Source organism: Saccostrea cucullata, unplaced genomic scaffold (genome assembly GCF_032062105.1).
Source record: "Saccostrea cucullata isolate Sc308-1 unplaced genomic scaffold, CSIRO_AGI_Scuc_v1 ctg1386, whole genome shotgun sequence".
NCBI classification, from domain to species: Eukaryota; Metazoa; Mollusca; class Bivalvia; order Ostreida; family Ostreidae; genus Saccostrea; species Saccostrea cuccullata.
Genome location: NW_026923571.1, coordinates 86,750 through 108,262, shown reverse-complemented (window position 1 = coordinate 108,262; position 21,513 = coordinate 86,750). Strand labels below are relative to the sequence as shown.

Genomic DNA, 21,513 nt, shown 5'->3' with positions numbered 1-21,513 from the left:
TATCATTCTAATTCTTAATACCTGAAATGAGAATAAAACCCGCCCTATGTGGTATATAAAACGAAAATTATGTCATTATTACGACTGCTTGATCTTTTATAAACCTTTGTGTGAAGGTTTTTACCGATTTTACTGGATATTTAGTTCATTAGTTGATGATTTATTGTTCATCTTTAAGTTGTTAGATAACGTCAAATTTCGGTCAAGTCACACGTTTTGTGAAAATCCCGGAATCACTCTATCTTAAACGCGTATATTATTGACATAGGCTTGGGAAAAATGCATTTAGTTACTGGTTTTCCAGTGGCATATGAAATTTAAGAAAAATAGAACTTCCATGGACGTTGATAAAAGGTGTGATCGCTTTTTATAGGCTCTGTTTAAGTACGTATCCCCCTAGACAAATTAAAAGCGTTAATGGACGTTGTTGTCTGCCGTACTGTTCTTGACATTGCTACTGAAATTGGAACATCATATGGAAAGATGGGTAGTATCTTGAAATATGAGTAAAAAATGAAGATAAGTTGGTGCGAGAGGATACCCAGGCTTTTCTTAAGAAAAAAAATGGAGAAAAGGCAGCATTTTGTAGAATTACCTATTATAATTGGACATTTGGGCGAGATGCTTCTATAACGTGACGTGACATATCTAACGACGTTACGTCGAAGTCTCCCCCGGGTTTCCCAACTATCCATTTTCAGAAATTTCCTGTGACCTTATTGGTAATTGGAAAGTTGTGAAATTTTCCAATATTGTTGCATTATGACTCTATATTATGAATATGCCTGTTGATTGATTTTATCAAATCACGATAAAATTTTAGAAAGAAATTCCACGAACTTTTGGATCAACCCTCGTAAGTTTTATATTACGATAACTTGTAATATTACGCTTTCTCGTAATCTTACGTTTTTTCGTAAAATTACGAATTTTCGTATTGGACTGGACTGCTAAAGTCATGGTGGTAGACTTGTACACGTAATTTAATTATGCAAGTGTTAAAGGGGTATTTTAAATGTCTACACATCATTATGATCAATACATGTGCGGCTAGGTACGGTGAAGATTCTATATTTATATCAAGGGGATTTCCTTAGTTATATATATATTTTTAATACATGCGATAACGATAGCCAGTCTGAGGCCTGTTCAGCAGAGCGAACGTTCGCGAGCGCTCGCAAAAATTACTTTTTGGAGGTATAAGGAAGTTTGGCGAGCGCTCGCGAACGTTCGTACAGGCCTCAGACTGGTGTAGTTCTCAACATCATGAACATCTGCTGCATTTTTTTAAAAATAATATCCTATAGATACTTAAAAACGAGGATAATCGCATTCAAAATCCAGACAATGTGTTTGACTTTGAGTGTAAACTACTAATGTGTGTGTATTTTTTATGTAATCTTTCTTTTCCAGAATCTATATTATGAGTTTATTGCAAATGTTTGTTGATGATGAAAAAATATGGAGGGGTATCAGCGCCACAATTCATTGTAATTTTTTTTTAAAGATATAAATTTATTCTATATAAAGTCTTTCAAAATGAAATAAATTGATATTTTTTATTTACTTTTTTTTACTTCAATTAAATTTTACATTACTATTATGTATTATGTTTTTTGATTTCATTCTTAATTTTGTTTTGTAGAACTTTATACGACGAAGTGATGATATGATCATTTCTCTCTTATACATCTATAGGGGTCGTGCGGACATAGCAGGTCTAATTTTCATCATTGTCAGACTTTGACTGCCGAAGGAATAGTTACAATCCACAGTGCACATGTACATGTATGATAAACTTTGTTTGGCGCAACACTATCTTAGGGACTTTGGCCAATCAAATTCTAACTTCCCCATGGCTTTAGAAAACTAGTCACCTACCACTAGGCTACTTGTTGCAGTGCCCCAGTATATTAAAAACGTTTTTCAAGGAGCATGAGGAGGGGGGGGGGGCAAGAAAGTTTGATGAGCAAAACAATGAATAATCTGTAATATAAATTTAAAGATACCACGGAAGGGTATTTTGGCCGCAGCAGTATACTAGTACATGTATATATAGTTAATTTGGTTTAACAAATAAGTAATTTGTTATTACAAATTGATAATTTGCTTTATCAAATTATTAATTTGTTATATCAAATTATTAATTTCATTTTGATACATGTATATCAAATTAGTAATTTAATAAATAAGTAATAGATTAGTGATTTCTTATAGGAAATTATCAATTTGATTCAACAAATTATCACTTTTCATTATATAACAGATAAGATGCTAATTTCAGCTTGTACAAATTTAGACGGCACCAGTTCATCTTCTTAATATTAAGGCCATCATGACTATTCAGCCGGTACATGCGGTATGCCAGATATTAACAGAGGTCGTTGGTGTTGGACATTATCCTGGAAAGGTAGGAGAATCTTCGTTTTTTTTTTTACTTAAATCCCTCTTAAAAATCAATTATTTAAGTGTATTTTAGTAAACATGGTGATGCAGGTCTTCATCACATTCTTTTAAATTGGTGTTTTGAAATTATTTTAATCTTTTAAAACACCACCTAGAATACAAATTAAGATCTGTGAACTTGGAATCTGATATTGCATATCTCGCGTCTATTATTTTGGATATGTAGTAGTTTTGATATTAAATTCCACTGAAAACATAGTAGGCATGATGTCTGCTTCAGCCACCATGTCAATGTCAGATTCTAAAACTGTTAGAAGATTATTTAAATATGAATGATTGTGTGTTTTTCCCTAATCTGACACCGCTTTATATTTTTCCTCCGAAGGATTTGTTATCATAATTTCATAAATTTAAATAACGAGAACTTTACCAAATATACTCAATGCACAAATCGAATATATAAGATATTTTTAATATCAGCATGGACAAAGCTACTCAGGTGAGCGTTATGGCCTATAAGCCTCTTGTTCGTATCTTTTAGACGAATGTTAAAGCAGTTGTTCTGCTTCACAAATAAAATATAAACATTTTTTTTAAATTTAATAATAGCTTAATGATTTTCTTATACTGTTGGCTATTACAGGACAACATCTCTTTTTTAAACACCGAGCTTGTTTTATGGAGGGAACCATTTAATGAGGACGACCCTAATGCTATCCAGGTCAGGAGTCTGGAGGGGGATATGGTGGGACATCTCAGGAAAGAGCTGGCCGCATCACTATCACAGCTACTCAAAGATGGCGTCATTAAAATCAACCACCTCATTGTGTACGTATTGCTGGAAAATACTGATGTTGTAAACAAAAAGTAGCAAACATTGATTGCTACTCTTTAAATGACTATAGCTTTTTTTCTTCTGAAACTAGTTAAAGAGAAACTTATTCAGGGTAAGTAAACATGCAAGCACTTAAAGAAAGAATCAGAAAGATTACATTATCAATATGTACTGATTCTTGCTGGCTGAGCAAGATTCAAGACACAAGATTTTATTAGTCTTATTCTGCCTGTATATCGCAGATAGTATAACCACACAACAATCGGTGCATTGATTTATTGTGATAACGGTAAAGAACTGAAACAAAACAAAAACAAAGAATTACTCATCAGTTACATGATAAATAATGTCAATTTATAACTATAGATGTAGCATAAACTGTGTAATAAGTTGTAAATAAAAAATATTCAAAAGATAAATAGACATAAGATTCACTATCAGTTTCAAAATATAAAGTTTTGACACAAATGGGTTTCTATAGAAAAATGTTATGAACGTACTTCAGTTTTAAGTATAAAGATTATGACAACAACAGTGTTCCATACTTTCCAGAGTTAACATTAGATATTCCTAATAAACAAATTACAAACATTTCATACAAAAACACTGTAGATATAATAAGTATACGCGTAATAAACAAAAATAGCACAGGTTTACTTACAGTGTGTGGCAGCTTAAGTCAAAAAATGAAGAAATCTAGCAAGGGTCTCCATGTGTGGGTCACACATGAAATAAAGACAGGAAGTGAGGATTTTAGGAAAAAGTAACTCCAAAATTTACAAGTAAAAAGATAACTCTTGAAATTATGACAGATAACTATTAGATTACTAGAGGTACTGTGAGCAATGAGCTCACTAAATGATACCCCCCGCCTCCCATAATGTCGATGTGTTGCTTTATATTGTTTTACGGTAATGTGTAAAGAGGAATAACTCGTTCTATCAAATGTTATCCAGAAGCTTCTATTATGTGACGTCATAGGTAAACAAAAATGGCAATGTCCATGTTTTGCTCTGGGAAACCTAAAATACGTGTCGAATAAAAAAGTAAAATAGGAGGTGCACAATGGCAATATGTAATAAAGATTCTGTGAAAGTTTCATTAAATTTCACTCAGTAGTATAAGAGGAGTTACGGATAAGAGAAAAAGCGTAACAGACGGACGGACGGACGGACAGACGGACGGACGGAAATCCCGATCACTATATACCCTCCCGCTTTTCAAGCGGGGGGTATAAAGAGAGATAACTCTAGCTCTGAAATAGATACAAATGATATAGGAAAAATATAAACATATAAATTAAATGTTCATAAACATTACACTCCCCGTCTGATATCTAGGATATCACTATGAACCTAATTACATAAAATGTTCAATATATTAAATAACAGTCTTGAAGAATTTGGGACATTGTTACATGAAATTACACCGCAATCAGAAGGACAGTCTCTGTGACCGGGCGCGTATAGAACACATTAACACCGTCTCTGTTCACGCGAAGTCTTACTTTACGGACTTTCTTGTCAGATTCACTTGGGTACACTTGTTCCACCACTGCCATCTTCCAGTCACAACGATGCGCTGAGCTATCTTTGAGTAACACAACATCACCAACGGATAAATTTCTCTGGTTGTGTGGCCACTTCTTTCGACTTTGTAGCGTGACTAAGAATTCTTTGCGCCATCGTTTCCAGAATAGGTCTGCAAATAGCTGAACTCTCTTCCACTGTGCCCTGAATGCGTCTTTCTCATCAAAGGGTCCAAGTGGTTCTCCGCCTTTGTCCGTCTTCTGGGTCAGAAGAGTGTATGGCGTAAGTATGAAGGGATACTCTGAGTCCGTTGAAACTGGAATGAGTGGTCGTGAGTTTATGATAGCGCTTGCCTCTGCCAAGAATGTAACAAGGCTTTCATGTGTCAGCTTCTTTGCAGTTCCATCTATCAACAGGGAGTCTAGGATCCGTCTCGTGAGGCCTATCATCCTCTCCCAGGCTCCACCCATATGGGAGGAGTATGGTGAATTGAAGATCCATACTGTTCTGTTGTCCAAAAGAAACTTCTTGACAGGTCCATCTTCCACATTCACCACGTCAATTCCTAGACTTTCTGTTGCTCCCACAAAGTTTGTACCACGGTCCCATCTGAACTCTTTAACATGGCCTCGTATAGCGATGAATCTCCTGAGAGAGTTAATGAAGGATGAGGAACTCATCTCTTCCACTACCTCGATATGAACAGCTCGAGATGTGAGGCAAGAGAACATTATTGCCCAGCGTTTAGCATGAGCCAATCCTCCTCGTGTTCGACGTGCACTAACTTCCCACGGTCCAAAGGTATCCACCCCAACACTTGAGAATGGTGGTCCAGGTGACTTATGGTAAGTCTGCCATGATCTGATGTTCAGGTTTTCTTCTCATCTTTCTGCATATCACACAGTTGTATATAACTGAAGATATTAGACGTTTTGCTCCTGTAATCTAATAGCCTGCGGATCTGATAGCGCCCTCCGTGAAATGGCGTCCCTGATGTTTAGTGAGTTGGTGGTAATGGCGCACCAAAAGCGTGGCTATGTGTTGCTTTCCAGGAATAACGATAGGATTTCTCTCGTTGACAGTCAATTCTGAATGCTTTAATCGGCCTCCTACACGCAAAATACCATCACAGTCTATGAAGGGGTTCAATTTCGCAAGTGAATTGTTCGTGTTGAGTTCTCGACCTTCTGTGATGCATCTGATTTCTTCTCCAAACACTTCTCTCTGGACCTCTCTGATGATGTGTTTCTCTGTTTCCAAATAAAGGTCAACATTATTTGCCTTGCTGCAGATATGCCAACCTCTACACGATGCTGTTCCACTCCAACATCTGACAACATGTTTTAACTTTGCGATCCCCGAAACCAAACTCTTCCATGTTGAGTAGTTGACTAGTCGTTTAGTTCCCATGAGAGAATCTCCAATGTGTAGCTTTTTAACTGCCACGGCTGTTCTAATCTCCTTATCAATCTCGGAATCTATGAGATCAAACTCCAGTGGAACAGGTTCACCTGTTTCAAGTATTTCAGATGTGTCTTGGTCTTGACTACTGAGAAACCATCGCTTTGGACCAAAGAGCCAGGGACTGTGCATCATATTTTCAACTGCTATGGGTCTAGTTGCTTGGTCAGCAGGATTATATTCTGATGGCACATAATTCCATTGTTCTGGTGATGAGACTTTATGAATTTGCTCAACCCTGTTGCTAACGTAAGTGTAGAACCTTCTTGTCTTGTTGTAGATACAGCCAAGGACAACTTTGCTATCTGTATGGAAATAAATTTCTTTGGGTTCAATGTCTAACTGATCTGAGATGATTTTGGCAATTTCGGTACCGAGTACTGCAGCACATAACTCAAGACGAGGGATGGTAACTGCTTTCTTAGGCGCCACTTTTCCTTTACCGAGTACGAAACCTTGATGCAAATTGCCATCTAAATCTTTTGCTCTAAGAAAGGCAACTGCAGCAATGGAATCTTCTGACGCATCTGTAAAAATGTGAACATCCTTCCTGACGAGACTCTCGCTTGGTACAGGTAGGTAAGGACGAGGGATTTCCAGGTCTTCAAGATGCAGTAGTTGTTGTTTCCACTGTTCCCACTCCTCTTGGTAGTGTTCAGGTAGATGTTGATCCCAGTCTGTAGATTCTAATGTCAACTTTCTCAGTAGCAATTTTCCTCTAATGAGAACTGGTGCTATAAGTCCCAGGGGATCATAGAAGCTGTTCACACAAGACAGAAATCCTCGGCGAGTGTATGGCTTCTCATCTAAAGAGAGTCTGAAAGTAAATGAATCGGTTCGTAGATTCCAGCTTATCCCAAGACTACGCTGAATGGGAAGGTTATCTTTCAAAAGATCGAGTGACATCAGGTCTTTTGCAAGGTCTTCAGTAGGAAAGTGTTTCATCACATCACAGCTGTTGGATACAAATTTGTGAAGTCTGAGACCTCCTTCTTCCAGTAGAGCTTGCTGTGTACGCTTCATCAGGCTGACGATTTTCTCTGCAGATGACATGGAAATCAAACCATCATCAACGTAGAAATTGCGCTCCACAAAACTGCGGACGTCACTTCCATAGGTAGCTTCAGCATTCTGTGCAGTTCTTCTAAGTCCATATGTAGCAACAGCAGGTGATGGACTATTGCCAAAAACATGAACGCACATCCGGTATTCTACCAAAGGCTTCTGCGGATCGTTGTCTAAGTACCAGAAGAAACGTAAGTAATTTCTATGATCTTCTCGCACCTTGAAACAATGAAACATTTGCTGTATATCGGCCATGATACCAATATCATCAAGTCTGAATCTCATAAGAACACCAAGTAGACTGTTCGTCAAATCAGGGCCGGATAGAAGCACGTTGTTTAAGGATACACCATGACACTGTGCAGAGGAGTCAAACACCATTCTAACTTGGTCTGGTTTCTTAGGATGGTAAACGCTGAAGATGGGTAAGTACCAGAACTCGTCTGTGTCCTTTAACGGTGGTGCTAACACTGCATATTGTGCATCAAGAATGCGCTTCATGAAGGCAACTGCATGTTCACACTTCACAGGGTTCTTCCTCAGGCTAGTGTCTAGAATCCTTGCTCTTTTCAATGCTTGTTGTCTATTGTCTGGTAGTTTCTGTCTTGGTTCTCGAAACGGTAATGGTGTAATCCCACTGGCCACTATCATCACGAGAAAATTCCTTTTCCATGATAGCCAAAAATTCCTTGTCCTCCACAGACAACCCAGGCTTATCATCATCGGGGGATGTCTGAAAAATGTTCTCTCCAATCGACTCATGTCTATTCTGATGTTCAATGAATACATCACACTGTCTCTCTTCAGGTAAGTTTTCTTTCACTTGAATATTATTTGGACATGGTGTAGATAATGTGGCTCTTCCATCTGACAAAACTTCATTTTTGTTTGCGACGACGATATCCGGTCAGTGAGTTCTTCCAAGACATACTTCTCCTAAAATAACCCATCCAAGACGAAGTTTCTGGGCATGTGGCGTATTAGGAGGTCCAACTCTCTGTTCCATAACATGATGCACATCACCAAGGTCACGTCCTATCAATATGAGAATGCTGGTATTTGCATCTAATGGCATCAGGTGTTTTGATATGTCCTGTAAATGAGGGTATCTGTCTGCTACTTCAGGTGTTGGTATCTCACGTCTGTTATCAGGGATTTCATCGCACTCGATAACAGTTAGAAGGTTGAACTGACTACTTCCATCAATGGCTTCTACTACTAGTCCGTTGACTCTTCTTCCACTACAGGTGGATTGTCCGCTGCATGAAAACAGAGTATATGATTCTGCATCACTCCGGATCTTGAAGAAGTCAAATAGTTCGGATCTGGCTAATGTTCGATTACTCTGTTCATCGATGATTGCATTCACCTGATAGCATTCTCCTTGTTATCCTGATGATAAATACGTACAGGAAGGACCTTTGCGCATGATCGACCACTGAAAGTAGTTCTGCAAAGTTCAGTACACTTATTGGAGACATGTGTTTTCATCTGCGTTTTCTCCCCGCCGTAAACAAATCCTTTGTTTACTCCAGACTGTTCCTTCTCTCCTTCGCCAGCAGGTCTGGGATCAAACTTTCTTTGTTCTGTGTGCAATGCTGTTGCATGGCGATTGCTTCCACAAAGTTCACATTTAATGCTGACTTTACAGTGTCTTGACAAATGTTTGGATTCACAGCACTTATAACAGAAATCCTTTTCCCGGAGAAAATCTTTCCTTTCTTGTAACGGCATGGCTAGGAATGTTCTACAGTGGTTCAGTGAATGAGATGCTTTGTGTATAGGACATCTTGGAGACAGTTCTTGTCTATCTTGCTTATTTCTGTCATCATCAACTGTGAGGTCGGTTTTCCTATTGTGAACACTTAATGGTCGCTTCGGTTCATAAGGTCTTTTATCCACTGTTCCTGATGTAGTTCCGTCATGATGGAAAGCTGGGTCATTCTTCACAATGCTGAGTTCCCGTATGAAATTCACTAGGAAACTGAATGGCGGAAACGGAACACTGTGGTATTTCTTATACTTGGAAGCTTGCGATACCCACTTATCTTGTAGACTTTGCGGCAACTTGCTGATGATGGGAATAATACCAGACGATGAGTCGTAGTATGACAGGAGTGTAGCATACTGAGCATTCTCCTTTGCTGATTCTATCTCTGTTAGGATGTCTAGCAGATCGTAAAGCATTTTTGGTTCCTTCATGTTTATTTTAGGAAATTTGTTGAGTTTGTTCTTCAAGGCAGCTTCTATCATTTCTGGTCTACCATAACGCTCTTCGAGTCGTTCCCAAATTCGATAGAGTCCTTTGGGTGGATCATCGATGTTCGAACCTCTAATGCTACTTGCGAATTTCTTCGATTCTGGTCCTAACTGCTTGATCAAAAAATCCATTTCTTCAAATGCGGAAATATTCAATTCTTTCACTATACTTGTGAAGCTTGCCTTCCATATTTGGTAACAATCTGGTTTATCATTGAACGGACTGAACCGTGACATCAGGAGATCTTTCTTTAGAAGAAATTGTGTCAAGTTGGCAGTCGCTCCGATATGTGAATATGGATAGAATTCCTGAGCTGCTGGATTCAGGTTGAAGTTATTGGCATTAGGAGCGGCAGGTTCAACTGGTGTCTTCACATTGGTTTGTGATAAAGTGTCTCTAGCATCTTTGTTATCCTCATTGTCCAAGTAATCCTTTTTATGCAGTTGTTCAAAGGACACATAATCACTCTTTGCTTCACTAAACTTTGAATGTTCACTAACATAGTTTTCTGCGTATTCTCGTTTAACTGCACGTAAGGAATCATTACTGTCTAAGGGATGTCGTTCCGGTAATGAAGGTATCTGAGATCCTTGATCCTCAATGTCATCTATTTCCGCTTTCAATGAATCTACATTCTTCTGACATTCTAAGAGTCTAATTTTGGCTTCAAGTAAGGCTTTCTGCTTCTGGAGCTCTGTTTCCTTTTCAGCATATTGGAGTTTCTTTAACTGTGTCATAGTATCCTGCTGTGTTTTCTTAGATGCTGAGGAACGACGACTGCTGCTTGAGATGGAGACTTCAGATCTTGTTTCAAATTTTTCAGAAAATATTTCAGCAGCATATATTAGCAAGTCTTGAATCTGATGATCAAAATTGTTTATAAGACTCATACATTTCCGGTGTCGAATCATCTGGTTGTCCATTTCTGAATCAGCTTCATCTGTACGAGAGCGTCTGAGAAAAGAAATGAGGGTCTCATAACTTTCCATGTATTCAGATTTGCTCTCCTCGAATTTCTCTTTAATTTTCCTTAGGTACTTTATATCTGAGCAGGAGTCATCAAATTCCGTCAAGATTGCTACAAAAACTCTCCAGACTTTCTTGAGGGCGCTCAAGTAGGACTGCAAGTTGGCTTTGTACAACTCGTGGCCCCCTGGAATTAACGTGCATATTCTTCCTTCAATTTCTGACATCGCTGTACACTTTCTTTACTATTCTGCCTGTATATTGCAGATAGTTAACCACACAATTTTGCAATCCACTGCATTGATTTTTATTGTGATAACGGTAAAGAACTGAAACAAAACAAAAACAAAGAATTACTCATCAGTTACATGATAAATAATGTCAATTTATAACTATAGATGTAGCATAAACTGTGTAATAAGTTGTAAATAAAAAATATTCAAAGATAAATAGAAAAAGATTCACTATCAGTTTCAAAATATAAAGTTTTGACACAAATGGGTTTCCATAGAAAAATGTTATGAACGTACTTCAGTTTTAAGTATAAAGATTATGACAACAACAGTGTTCCATACTTTCCAGAGTTAACAATAGATATTCCTAATAAACAAATTACAAACATTTCATACAAAAACACTGTAGATATAATAAGTATACGCGTAATAAACAAAAATAGCACAGGTTTACTTACAGTGTGTGGCAGCTTAAGTCAAAAAATGAAGAAATCTAGCAAGGGTCTCCATGTGTGGGTCACACAGGAAATAAAGACAGGAAGTGAGGATTTTAGGAAAAGTAACTCCAAAATTTACAAGTAAAAAGATAACTCTTGAAATTATGACAGATAACTATCAGATTAAGAGAGATAACTCTAGCTCTGAAATAGATACAAATGATAAAGGAAAATTATAAACATATAAATTAAATGTTCATAAACATTACAAGTCTCATTTGGGCCCCCGGAGGAGAAAAAAAGATTTACAAACAAAAGAAGGAGGGGGGTTTAAATGAAAGAACAAACATGATCTCACATAATGAGAGCAATTGATCAAAACGTATATAAGAGATATACTGAATATACATCCATGTATTGTATATATGTTACAATAATATAGTCAAAAGCAGGTTTATGCATATCAAAATAATTTCAATTTAGGTAGTTTACTAAGGGATCTAGCAAGTGATCTAAGGATGTCAGGGTCTTCATTAGTCATGAGCCCATAAAATTGATTATCATAAGATAGAGACTGAATTTTTTTTTTTTTACATCCATTGGTCCATTGATGGTATGATTGTTGAATACGTATGTAACAATATTGCTTTTATTATTAAATTATTAAAAGGACTTGTATCTGGTTTTATAACTGATAAATAAATGTAATATATTCCATGTACTCTGTCATATATGTAGTAGACTTTTGTGAGAAGCGCAGACTTAATTAAACAGTCAACGGCTTACGTTGACATTTAAACTGCATTATGTATACTTTCTTACTTACTTAGGTCTGTCCTTTTGCGAAAACATAGAAATCGACGACAGTCCTTCAACGAACTCAATTCTGAGATGCTTTAGCTGCATCCTGTCAAGTCATATCCTGTGTCTTTATCTCTGACTCCAAGTCACGCTTCCAGGTGATTCTAGGACATCCTCTCTTTCTTTTGCCCTGTGGGTTCCAAGTCAGGGCCTTCCATGTAATGCTAGATGGGAACTTCTTTAACGTGTGTCCAACTCAGCCCCAATTCCTCTGTCTTATTTGTACCTCCATTGGTTCCTGACCTGCTCTCTTCCATATTTCTTCGTTTGGGATCCTTTAAAGGCCATCAAATGTTGAAGATGCGCCTGAGACAGGTGTTGTGAAATGTCAGGATCTTCTGCAGGATTGCTTTGTTCAACCTCCACGTCTCTGCACCAAGCAATAGGACGGACTTTACATTAGAGTTGAGGATCTGCAGTTTGGTGGTAATACATGTACGTATGTTCTCTGAGGCCCAGATGTTCTTTACCGTGGTAAACACAGTTCTTGTCTTGCCAATTCTTGACTTGATGTCCCAGTCTGTGTCACCCTGTCTATCCAACACACTCCCCAGGTAGATGAAGGACTCAACACCTTTGATGAGGTCACCACCAACTGTGACTTGTGTTTGAACATAAGTTTTTATCTTCATCTATTCTGTTTTCTTCAAATTGATTTTAAGGCCTGTTCCTCTCAATGTTGTTGCAAGGCGACTTGTTTTATTTCACATCTGACTGTGGTTGTATGAAAGGAGAGCCAAGTCATCTGTAAAATCAAGATCGTCAAGCTGTGTCAGGAGTGTCCACTTCATACCATTGTTCCTGCTTGACGTGGTAGTCCTCATGATCCAATTAAGGCCCAAAAAAATAATCAGCAGTTTCTCAGGCACCGCCGCATCAGTTCAAAAACGGCCGCATTGATCAATTTTATTAATATATTGAAAAGGGAAATAACTCAATTTACTATTTTTCCAAGTTGAGAAAAAAAATCAAGTTATTCCCCTTTTCATAAATGCTAAGATAGACGTTTTTATTAGAAAACTATACATTTTTTCTTAATTTTCAGTATTTTATTAATCAACTTTTAAATAAATGTTTTGAGTAACAATATTTACAGTTAAATACATAATACAAACAATTTCAGAGAACAAAAATTAAGAATTGGTAGTTATTATGATTTTATTGAAAAAATGGCTTTAAAAAGGTGTTAAATCTGCTTTAAAAAAAGCCTGCCTGCATGCCGCATTGAATTCTGAATTTTTTGGCCTGAAAAACTATTGATTAATTTTTATGGCCTAATGACCAAGAGAAAAAGGAATGGTGACATCAAACATCCTGGTTTTGATCTCGATACTCTCAGACATCTGGTCAGCATGAGCAACCCTGCATATCATGCCTTTGTAGGTTTTCGAATCAGGGAAACTAGCTTCTCTGGCCCCGCCGTCACCAACATCCCTCAACTCAACACTCAGCCTCAACTCTGAGGTTTTCCCTCAAATATCTCACCTCACCCTCAAGTCACCGTCACCAAAAAAAATTGAGGGATTTTCCTGAGGAAATCCTCAAATATTTAAGGATAGCTTCATAGCAACCTTAAAAATTTCCTCAAGCAAATTTAACATGGCTGGCAGACGTCGTAGACGACGTAGGTTTCGGAGATATCGCAATCGACCGTCAAAAAGGGTGATACGAGATCGACTGAACCCCTTAGAAGCCTACACAGACGATGAACTTTTTGACCGCTATCGATTTAGACAGGCTTCAGTCGTGTATTTACTGGACTTGATAGGTGGGACTTTGATAGATAGTACAAAAAACAATGCCTTACCTCCGCTCTTACAGCTCTTCGTGTGTCTGAGGTTCTTTGCGACAGGAGCCTATCATAAACTGATAGGTGATAGCATGAATGTGTCTGAGTCAACTGTCGGTAGATGCTGTAGATCAGTCACTAATGCCATCCTTACTGTAAGACAACAATTCATTGTTTTCCCTAGAGACGAACAAGCACGGAAAACGAAGCAAGAGTTCATCAAAATTGCCGGTATGTTGTTCGTCGTTTTGTTTTCTTTTCTACTTTCTCTTTCAAAACTTACATGTAGGAAGGATAACTCGTTCTTTTCGATTTCGTGCATGTACAGGGTGTTTCAGGTAACGGGATGTTTCGCGCCTATGCATGGTTCGCACCGCGATGTTTCGCGCCAATTCAGTTTCGCGCTGAGATGGTTCGCCCCGCGATGTTTCGCTCCCAGAACATAAAATGTATGCTTTTTATTTCGTTCATTTTGAAAAAGAATTAAAAAAAATAAATTATAATATCTGTGAATATTGATGTAAGTATCGAAATTTTGTAGAATATTAGTTTATATTTTAATTGTAGAAGTTTATTTTAAGTACTAAGTCTAATTGTATATTATTTTTACACTCTGATAATTATGTTTATAGTAGTTACTTTAGCATACCGCCATCTAATTAAGTAATTCTGTAATCATTGCCGGCTTGGGGAACCTATCAACGTAAATTTGCTGGCTTGGAGAATCAAAATTTGGAGACTTAACATTATTTCAAATAAAAATAAATTTTAAAAAAATCTTATTTCATGTAAAATTCATTGTAACTTCAATTTTGAATATTTAAGAATATATTTACTTCAGATCTGTGTCTATGCACCTATAAAAATAAAAAGTTGGTGATCTACCGGTAGATTGTATAAATCAAATATCCCTTCTGCATAAGCAAAAAATCTTTCAAATTTTATTTTAGCATTTCTATGTTACTACATGTGCGCAAAGTTTGTCTGCCCCCTTTTTTTGTCCATGTATATTTTAATAGTTTCCCACAAAATACTTTAATTTCGGTTTTAAAATTATAGAGCCTGATCTCATGAATTTTGAAACATATTGACATGAAAGTACAATATTTTATAGATTTATAATAATAATTATAATATTATAAAGTCATGATTTTGAGCATACAACACATATTTATATCTATGATTAAATAAAGATCTTAATTTATTACAAAATAAATGAAATATTAAAAAAAGAGGGGGAGATGTTTCGCACCGAAATCGGCGCGAATCATCCCGGCGCGAACAATCTCAGTGCGAAACAGAATCGGCGCGAAACATCCCGGATTCGTGTTTCACAATATATGTCACACATCTAAAGAACACAAGCTACATATATTATATATCATTTTAATCAGCATTTATTCAATTTTTGTTTGAAGACACAGTTAACTCAAATGTAAGATTTGTAAATTATAAATGCCAAATGGACCCGATTCAGGCAATAATTGATATTTTTATTAAAATATTATAAGAATGTGTTTTTATGAGCAATTTATTTTTCTTTAATTTTACATTCTCATAAAATGCAGTGATTGTCGATTAGCGACGATATTTGTTTTGAAGCAAGGACTGGTAGAGCGGAAACGCTGATTGAAAATAGTATTCGCCGACTCAAATTCGTTTTAATCTCAACTAACCTTGAAAATTCAATGTCCACCATGAGTATGCTACAAGTGCATCCTATCCACCAAAATAGGGACTTCGATATGTGTATAATTTGACAAATATTCGAAGAAAATAACATTGCTTATGCATACGACCATTCAGTTGTTAAAGAGATCTCGAGTTATGCATGAGATGAAGGATAAAATGTTACGATAGTATTATGCAATCTCCATAATTCACCTCTTATACTATTTTATTTTTGGTAATTATAAAATTTTAAATATTGGCTATAATATAAAGACGTTGCAGTGGCAGATCTAGCAATTTAAAAAGAGAGAGAGAGAGGGGGGGGGGTGTCCAGGTGTCCAACACTCATGCATAAAAGCACTTCAAACCTGGCAACACCGAGTTTTCAACAGTTCTATGGGGGACTTTGACAAGCCAAAAACAAACAAACAAACAATTAAAACAAAAACACAAACAAGCAAGCATTAGATGTACATGTAGCTATAATTCGCTGGGATCTTCCATTGGTTTCAAAGTGAAACATTGTGTAGGACGTGTTGGTAGTCCACCCAGGGCTGGCATTGCATGTCATGTGACGGTACTCGGAGGAAAGCATATTAAACAAGGGAACTCTATTTGACCCCCTCCCCCCCTGCACGATTTAAAAGATTTAATAAATCATTTTTTGTGTATGGCGATGGGCCTCTACCCCGACCTCAAACTGCCCCCCTCCCATAGCCTTTACAAGATCCCACCTCTGCTAATGACTATGTTTTTTTTAAAGGGATGTCATATCTATATATATGTATGTACTATTTTTACCACACATTGCAAGTTAGACAATAAATAAAAACTTAAACACTATACATTGTATAATAAATTTACACAGGATTCCCGAACACACTGGGATGCGTTGATGGAACATTCATTAGAATTATGGCTCCAACTGAAAATGAACCGGATTTTGTGAATAGAAAGGGATTCCATTCTTTGAATGTACAGGTCAGTATTGTATTTCTTCTTTATTTTATTTGTTGTTTTATCTCATATCAAATGCTTCCAATGTTGAAGTTATAGACTATTTAATCAAAACATCAGTGATATGAGCGTCGTATTTGAAAGCGGCAGCCAATGAAAAAATCTATTCCCCTGAAAAAAGGACTTGATAAGCAGAAATTTTATTTTAAAAGTCGTTTGAACTCCTAATTACTAAATCATATTTATCTGACTATACTGCAACAAAAAGTTGCCTCCCACACCCCTTCTGATGCTACGAGACTACATATCAATATTATTTTTATTTAAATTCTTTAACTCTGCAGCATTATATGCAATTTATCAGCCATCTTAAAAAGTTAGGGTTTCATTTTGATTTCAAATAGATGGTTTGTGATGCCAACTTCCAATTCACGAGTGTGTGTGCCAGCTGGCCCGGTAGTGTCCATGATAGCAGGATTTGGCGGGAATCCTTCCTTTGTCGACAATTCGAAAGAGGTAAACAACTTTATTTATATTTTACTAAAAAATATTGATACATTTGTTTATCGATGGAGAAGGGAAACAAATTTGAAATGTTGAAGGTTATTATTCAAGAAATTCAATTAAGAAACTCTTGTACGTTTAGGTGAACACAATGGCATTTTGTTGGGCGATTCTGGATACCCCTGTCGACGTTATCTAATGACACCATACCTCAACCCGCAGACAAACGCTCATCAACGATTTAATGCATATCTGTGTCGAACCAGAGTTCTTATTGAGCAAAGTTTTGGAATTCTGAAACGGAGGTTTTCCTGTCTTCAAGGAACTCTGAGGTAAAGAAGCTTTGCATTATTTGGATGAAATACATGCAACTTCTAAAAAACATATTTTGCTATATTCAGTAAATAATACCCTCTATAGTTTTTTAACAGATAAACCGTCAAAATATTTCATATTGGCTCCAACTAAAATAATTGACAGCCATCTCTTGGGGAATACCACAATCAAAATACATCTAATTAAGTAAAAATTCAAATCTAATTTGATTTTTTTTTACAGAACGGCCCCTGAACAGGCAGTAGCATACGTTGTCGCTTGCGTCATCCTTCATAATCTTGGGATTCGAACTGGTGATGTGATGGATAGATTGGACCAGCAAGAGGATGCATTTGACCCGACGGCCCACCAAGTTGTGTGCAATTCTCCAGAGGGAAGTCACTTGCGAGACTATATCGCACAGACGTATTTCGGGTAGAGCTACATGTAGGTATGCACATATTCATAAACACTTGCATATTTTTGAATTCATAATACCGAAGATCACACAACTTACGTGTATGTATACAACTATACATTGATTCAATCAATGACAATTATTTATATAACATTTTTTGTCTATTTCAGGTCATTTTCAAGTGGTTGACGGTTTATAGTGACATATGTTTCAGAATTTCATTTGATATACTGAAGTACATACTTTTATTTATAGTTTAAAAAATAAACATTTCACATTTACTGATCCCAATTCAAGAGTTTGTGTTCTATTCAGAGCCTCTCAAAAGTAGTTAGTCATTGACAAACAGGGTTTATGATGAATTCTGGAAATTCAGAACTTAATTTACACAATAAATATGATTTTTTAATCTCAAGCATTTCAATCTCCGTTTGCAATTTTTTCTCCTCTAAGGCTAATTTCTTTTGTTCTTGAACAAGCTTGTTTATTTGTTGTGTCAGCTTCTCATTTTCAAGTTTACTATTTTTTATCTCTAGATCATCCAAGATCTCTCGTGGTACCATCTTCCTCTTCTTTTCCTTAGGCCGTACATCTTTCACAAAAAATATAAATGCAAATATATACACTGTACTTGCATATGTACCATCTTATCAAAGATTAGTGTTAATATATTTTTAAAATGATAGGTATCTTACCTGAATTTGTACTAAATGATAAACTTAAACCGGGGCTCTTAGAGGATGTTGAAGCATCACCGGTTCCTTCAACAACTGCTGCTAACTCTTGTGTTTGGACAGATGTTATTGGTTCTATAATTACAATGTACATGTATATTAAATGTTTAAAGTTTTCCGTGGTCCCAAAATATGACATTTTTTAAATCTTAACTCTACTAGAGAAGGAGAATTTTACTCTGGCAAAGTTCTACCTCTGAAATAAGTGACATTGTTTAAATTACCATCGGTATCAATGCTTCCCACCAGGCCAACAATGTTGGGTCGCGTATCCATTGCCTGATACAAGGCCTCCTCTGCCTGAGTGAGGGGCGCTGATGGTGGACCTCCCCCAGTCTTGGGCCTGCGTATGTCATCAATTTTCTCTTTTGCTACAATTGATGGCGATTTTAAACATTTCTCATTGATAAATATTTCCCAAAAATACTTTGCTCAACTCTAAAAAAAAGTAATAACATTTTACCTCTCTGTTTGATGTTGTCATACTTTTTGTAGATGGAGTCAGATGTTCTGTCGTTTTTAAATTGTCTGTATAAATGAAATTAAAAACAAAACATTGATAAATTCTAGTTTGTGTTTGACAAATTTGACATCTCACTTTAAAAGTGTTACATTTTCTTTTAAATATAATAGTGGATAATCACACAGAATATACTTAAACATACCCGGTAATTATATTTTGTTTATTTAAATAGTTATATTTTTGTTTTGTTTGTTAAAAAAATTTTTTTTTGTAGTCATTTATATTCGTTTTCTTGTATCCTATTTCTAAAAAAATCTGTAGGGTGGTCAAATTATTTCCCCCCCATTTGGGACTTGATTTTTTATTTTAAAATGAATTTCTTTAATCTCCAATATTATTAATGTCTGAAGCCGCGGTCTGAAGTGGTTTGTACCTATATTTGAGCCCCCACCCGCTTTCGTCGTTTATGACCAGAAATGGTATATAATACACGACATAACGGTGTAACCAACATATGTGATGCTGTTTAAGATGAGATTTTATTAAATTAACGGAGGAATTTTGATTAACCGTGGGCATTTACGGTTACGACAGAAAACATATTGTCCGTATTAATTTAGGACTGGAATATACTGGGATAAAATTTGTGTTTACACCTATACAAAGGGAGATCACAGCGAGAATCGTCTGGTCATGGGTCAAAACAAAAAGTAAGTGAATTCAGATTGATATAACAGTACTTACAAATTCAGTGTGTCAGTGATGGACTTCCAAGTTTCTTCTTTTACCTTTCCATGTTTCCCTTTAACCCCCGCCCCTTTCATCTTTCCAAATAGTTGTTGTTCGAATTTTAAAACCTCTTCAATTAAAGTTATCTCCTCCTCGCTGGTCCAATTAGCCCCCCGTTTCCTTTTACCCCCTGATATCAACCCAATTATGTCTTTCTCAGCCATTTTCATACAAAATAATACACAGACGACAGATATTTATTGCGTAAAATCATTACGTAAAAATTCCGCGAAAGTGCGCGATGTTATTGATGTAACACCTCAGCTGAGTTGAGGGAAAAAAAATCACCTCTATTGAGGTGATACTCAGTCTGTTTGGTGACGGTGAATTGAGGAAATCCTCAGTTAGGGAAACCTCAAGGGGTTTGAGTTGAGTATTGAGGGTGAGGTTGAGGAATTTTGGTGACGGCGGGGCCTGGTACTACAAAGTGCCTTTAAGTTAGTATCTTCCACAGTGTTTCTCGGTCCACGCTGTCGAATGCATTCTCATAGTCCGCGGAGTTGACATAGAGGGGAGACATCCACTCCAGTGATTGTTCTATAATGATGCACAGACTGGCTATCTGGTCAGCAAAATATCTGTTGGCTCTAAAACCAGCATGCAGGTCAGGAGCTTTGGGTCCACTGCTTTTTTTTTATTCTGTCGAGAAGTATTCTGTTGAGGACCTTGTCAGGCAATGACAGGAGCATAATTCCCCTGTATTTACTGCAGTCCCTCAAATCTCCCTCCTTTGGCAACTTGATAAGGATGCTTTCTTTCCATTCCTCCGGAATGATCTCTTCTTCCCAGATTTAAGAGGTTGTAAAGGATGTTAACGGCTGTATCTGTATCAGCTTTGATGGCTTTTGCTAGTATCTCATCAGGATCTCATCAGGCCCTGCCGCTTTTTTTATTTTTTATTTTTTTTTAATTGCTCTCCTGATCTGTCTTTGTTGGCTTGTTGCAGTTGATTGGGAGGTCTGTATTGGCTGGTCGTATATATGTCCGGAGGTGTTTCTGGTGTTGGTCTATTTAACAGCTTTCTAAAGTGTTCTACTCTCCTCTTCAATTGTTCTTCTGTTGTGAGAGGTTTTCCGTTCTTGACCTTCACTGGCTTGTCTGTTGGCTGGAACCTGAGCTCCTTTGTATTCAAATATAGTTCTTTCAAATTCCATTGCCTTGCTGCTTCTTTCGCTTATTTAAGCAGGTTGTTGAAGTAATCCCGTTTATCTTTCCTGATGCTTTCCTGAACTTAATCTGTGGCTATGTAGTCCTCCTGGCCTTTTGCCTTTGCTGTTTTTGTACTGCTTGTATTCAGCACCGCTTTCTTTTGTTTCCTCTCAACTAGTTTCCTCATTGTATCATCAGACAACCACTTCTTGTGCTGAGTCTTTCTCCTGCCTAGGACTTTCTGACATGTGCCTTGAAACATTTCTTTGATGTGCTGCCATTGGGTCTCGATGTTGGTGTCATTGTTTTCTATCTGGTCTTGTAGTTGCTGGAGTCTATTTGACAAGCTGAGATGGAATGCTGTCTTCACTTCCTTTGTTTTGAGGGCACTCACGTTGTACATTGTCCTCCTGTTTGTCATATTGTTGAACTTCTTGAGGCGTAGTCTTAATGCCGTCATCAACAGATGGTTGGCTGAGCAAATGTCTGATCGTCTCATCACCCTGACATCTTTCCATGCTCTTCTAAATTTTCTTGTTGATGCAGATATGGTCGATCTGGTTCTCTGTTACATGGTCCGGGGATCTTCTTTTAGCCTTGTGAATTCTTTCATGATGAAAGATGCTTCCCCCTGTTACCAGGTGGTTTAATGAACAAAGGTTTGCAAATCT

The 21,513-nt window shown here is 37.0% G+C and overlaps 3 protein-coding genes across 4 annotated transcripts in view; 2 read left to right on the top strand and 1 right to left on the bottom strand.

Annotated features, from left to right (window-relative positions):
* The first annotated feature begins 2,335 nt into the window (after nucleotides 1-2,335).
* LOC134264373 (probable serine/threonine-protein kinase roco6) overlaps nucleotides 2,336-21,513 on the top strand; it is a 31,868-nt gene continuing 12,690 nt past the window's right edge. The window contains exons 1-2 of the mRNA XM_062746672.1: nucleotides 2,336-2,410; nucleotides 3,050-3,234. Of these exons, the coding sequence (XP_062602656.1) occupies nucleotides 2,336-2,410; nucleotides 3,050-3,234 (260 nt within the window). The remainder of the gene's footprint in view (nucleotides 2,411-3,049; nucleotides 3,235-21,513) is intronic.
* Nucleotides 13,469-17,948, top strand: LOC134264369 (putative nuclease HARBI1). Of its 2 annotated transcripts, none has more exons than XM_062746669.1 (6): nucleotides 13,469-14,073; nucleotides 16,382-16,494; nucleotides 16,875-16,986; nucleotides 17,117-17,306; nucleotides 17,533-17,736; nucleotides 17,878-17,948. In XM_062746669.1, the coding sequence occupies exons 1-5, from the start codon at nucleotides 13,653-13,655 to the stop codon at nucleotides 17,726-17,728; spliced, it is 1,032 nt and encodes a 343-aa protein (XP_062602653.1). In that variant the 5' UTR covers nucleotides 13,469-13,652; the 3' UTR covers nucleotides 17,729-17,736; nucleotides 17,878-17,948. The 2 variants fall into 2 exon arrangements, with proteins under 2 accessions (XP_062602653.1, XP_062602651.1); XM_062746667.1 differs by having other exon boundaries at nucleotides 17,533-17,740; nucleotides 17,878-17,943.
* On the bottom strand, nucleotides 18,028-19,938 carry LOC134264368 (uncharacterized). Its single transcript, XM_062746666.1, has 5 exons — nucleotides 19,649-19,938; nucleotides 18,905-18,969; nucleotides 18,666-18,812; nucleotides 18,403-18,516; nucleotides 18,028-18,299 (listed from the first exon to the last, which is right to left on the bottom strand). Exons 1-5 carry the CDS (start codon nucleotides 19,861-19,863, stop codon nucleotides 18,043-18,045), a joined length of 798 nt encoding a protein of 265 aa, XP_062602650.1. The 5' UTR covers nucleotides 19,864-19,938; the 3' UTR covers nucleotides 18,028-18,042.

What these genes read in the sequence shown, in the direction of transcription:
- LOC134264369 (XM_062746669.1), top strand. Translation starts at nt 13,653, where the DNA reads ATGGCTGGCAGACGTCGTAGACGACGTAGGTTTCGGAGATATCGCAAT. An exon ending in AGAGTTCATCAAAATTGCCG is followed by an intron (nt 14,074 to 16,381) that starts GTATGTTGTTCG and finishes AAATTTACACAG; the next exon opens with GATTCCCGAACACACTGGGA. An exon ending in TTGTCGACAATTCGAAAGAG is followed by an intron (nt 16,987 to 17,116) that starts GTAAACAACTTT and finishes TTGTACGTTTAG; the next exon opens with GTGAACACAATGGCATTTTG.
- LOC134264368 (XM_062746666.1), bottom strand. Translation starts at nt 19,863, where the DNA reads ATGAAAATGGCTGAGAAAGACATAATTGGGTTGATATCAGGGGGTAAA. An exon ending in ATCACTGACACACTGAATTT is followed by an intron (nt 18,970 to 19,648) that starts GTAAGTACTGTT and finishes TCATTTATACAG; the next exon opens with ACAATTTAAAAACGACAGAA. An exon ending in ATCATTTAGTACAAATTCAG is followed by an intron (nt 18,300 to 18,402) that starts GTAAGATACCTA and finishes TTTTTGTGAAAG; the next exon opens with ATGTACGGCCTAAGGAAAAG.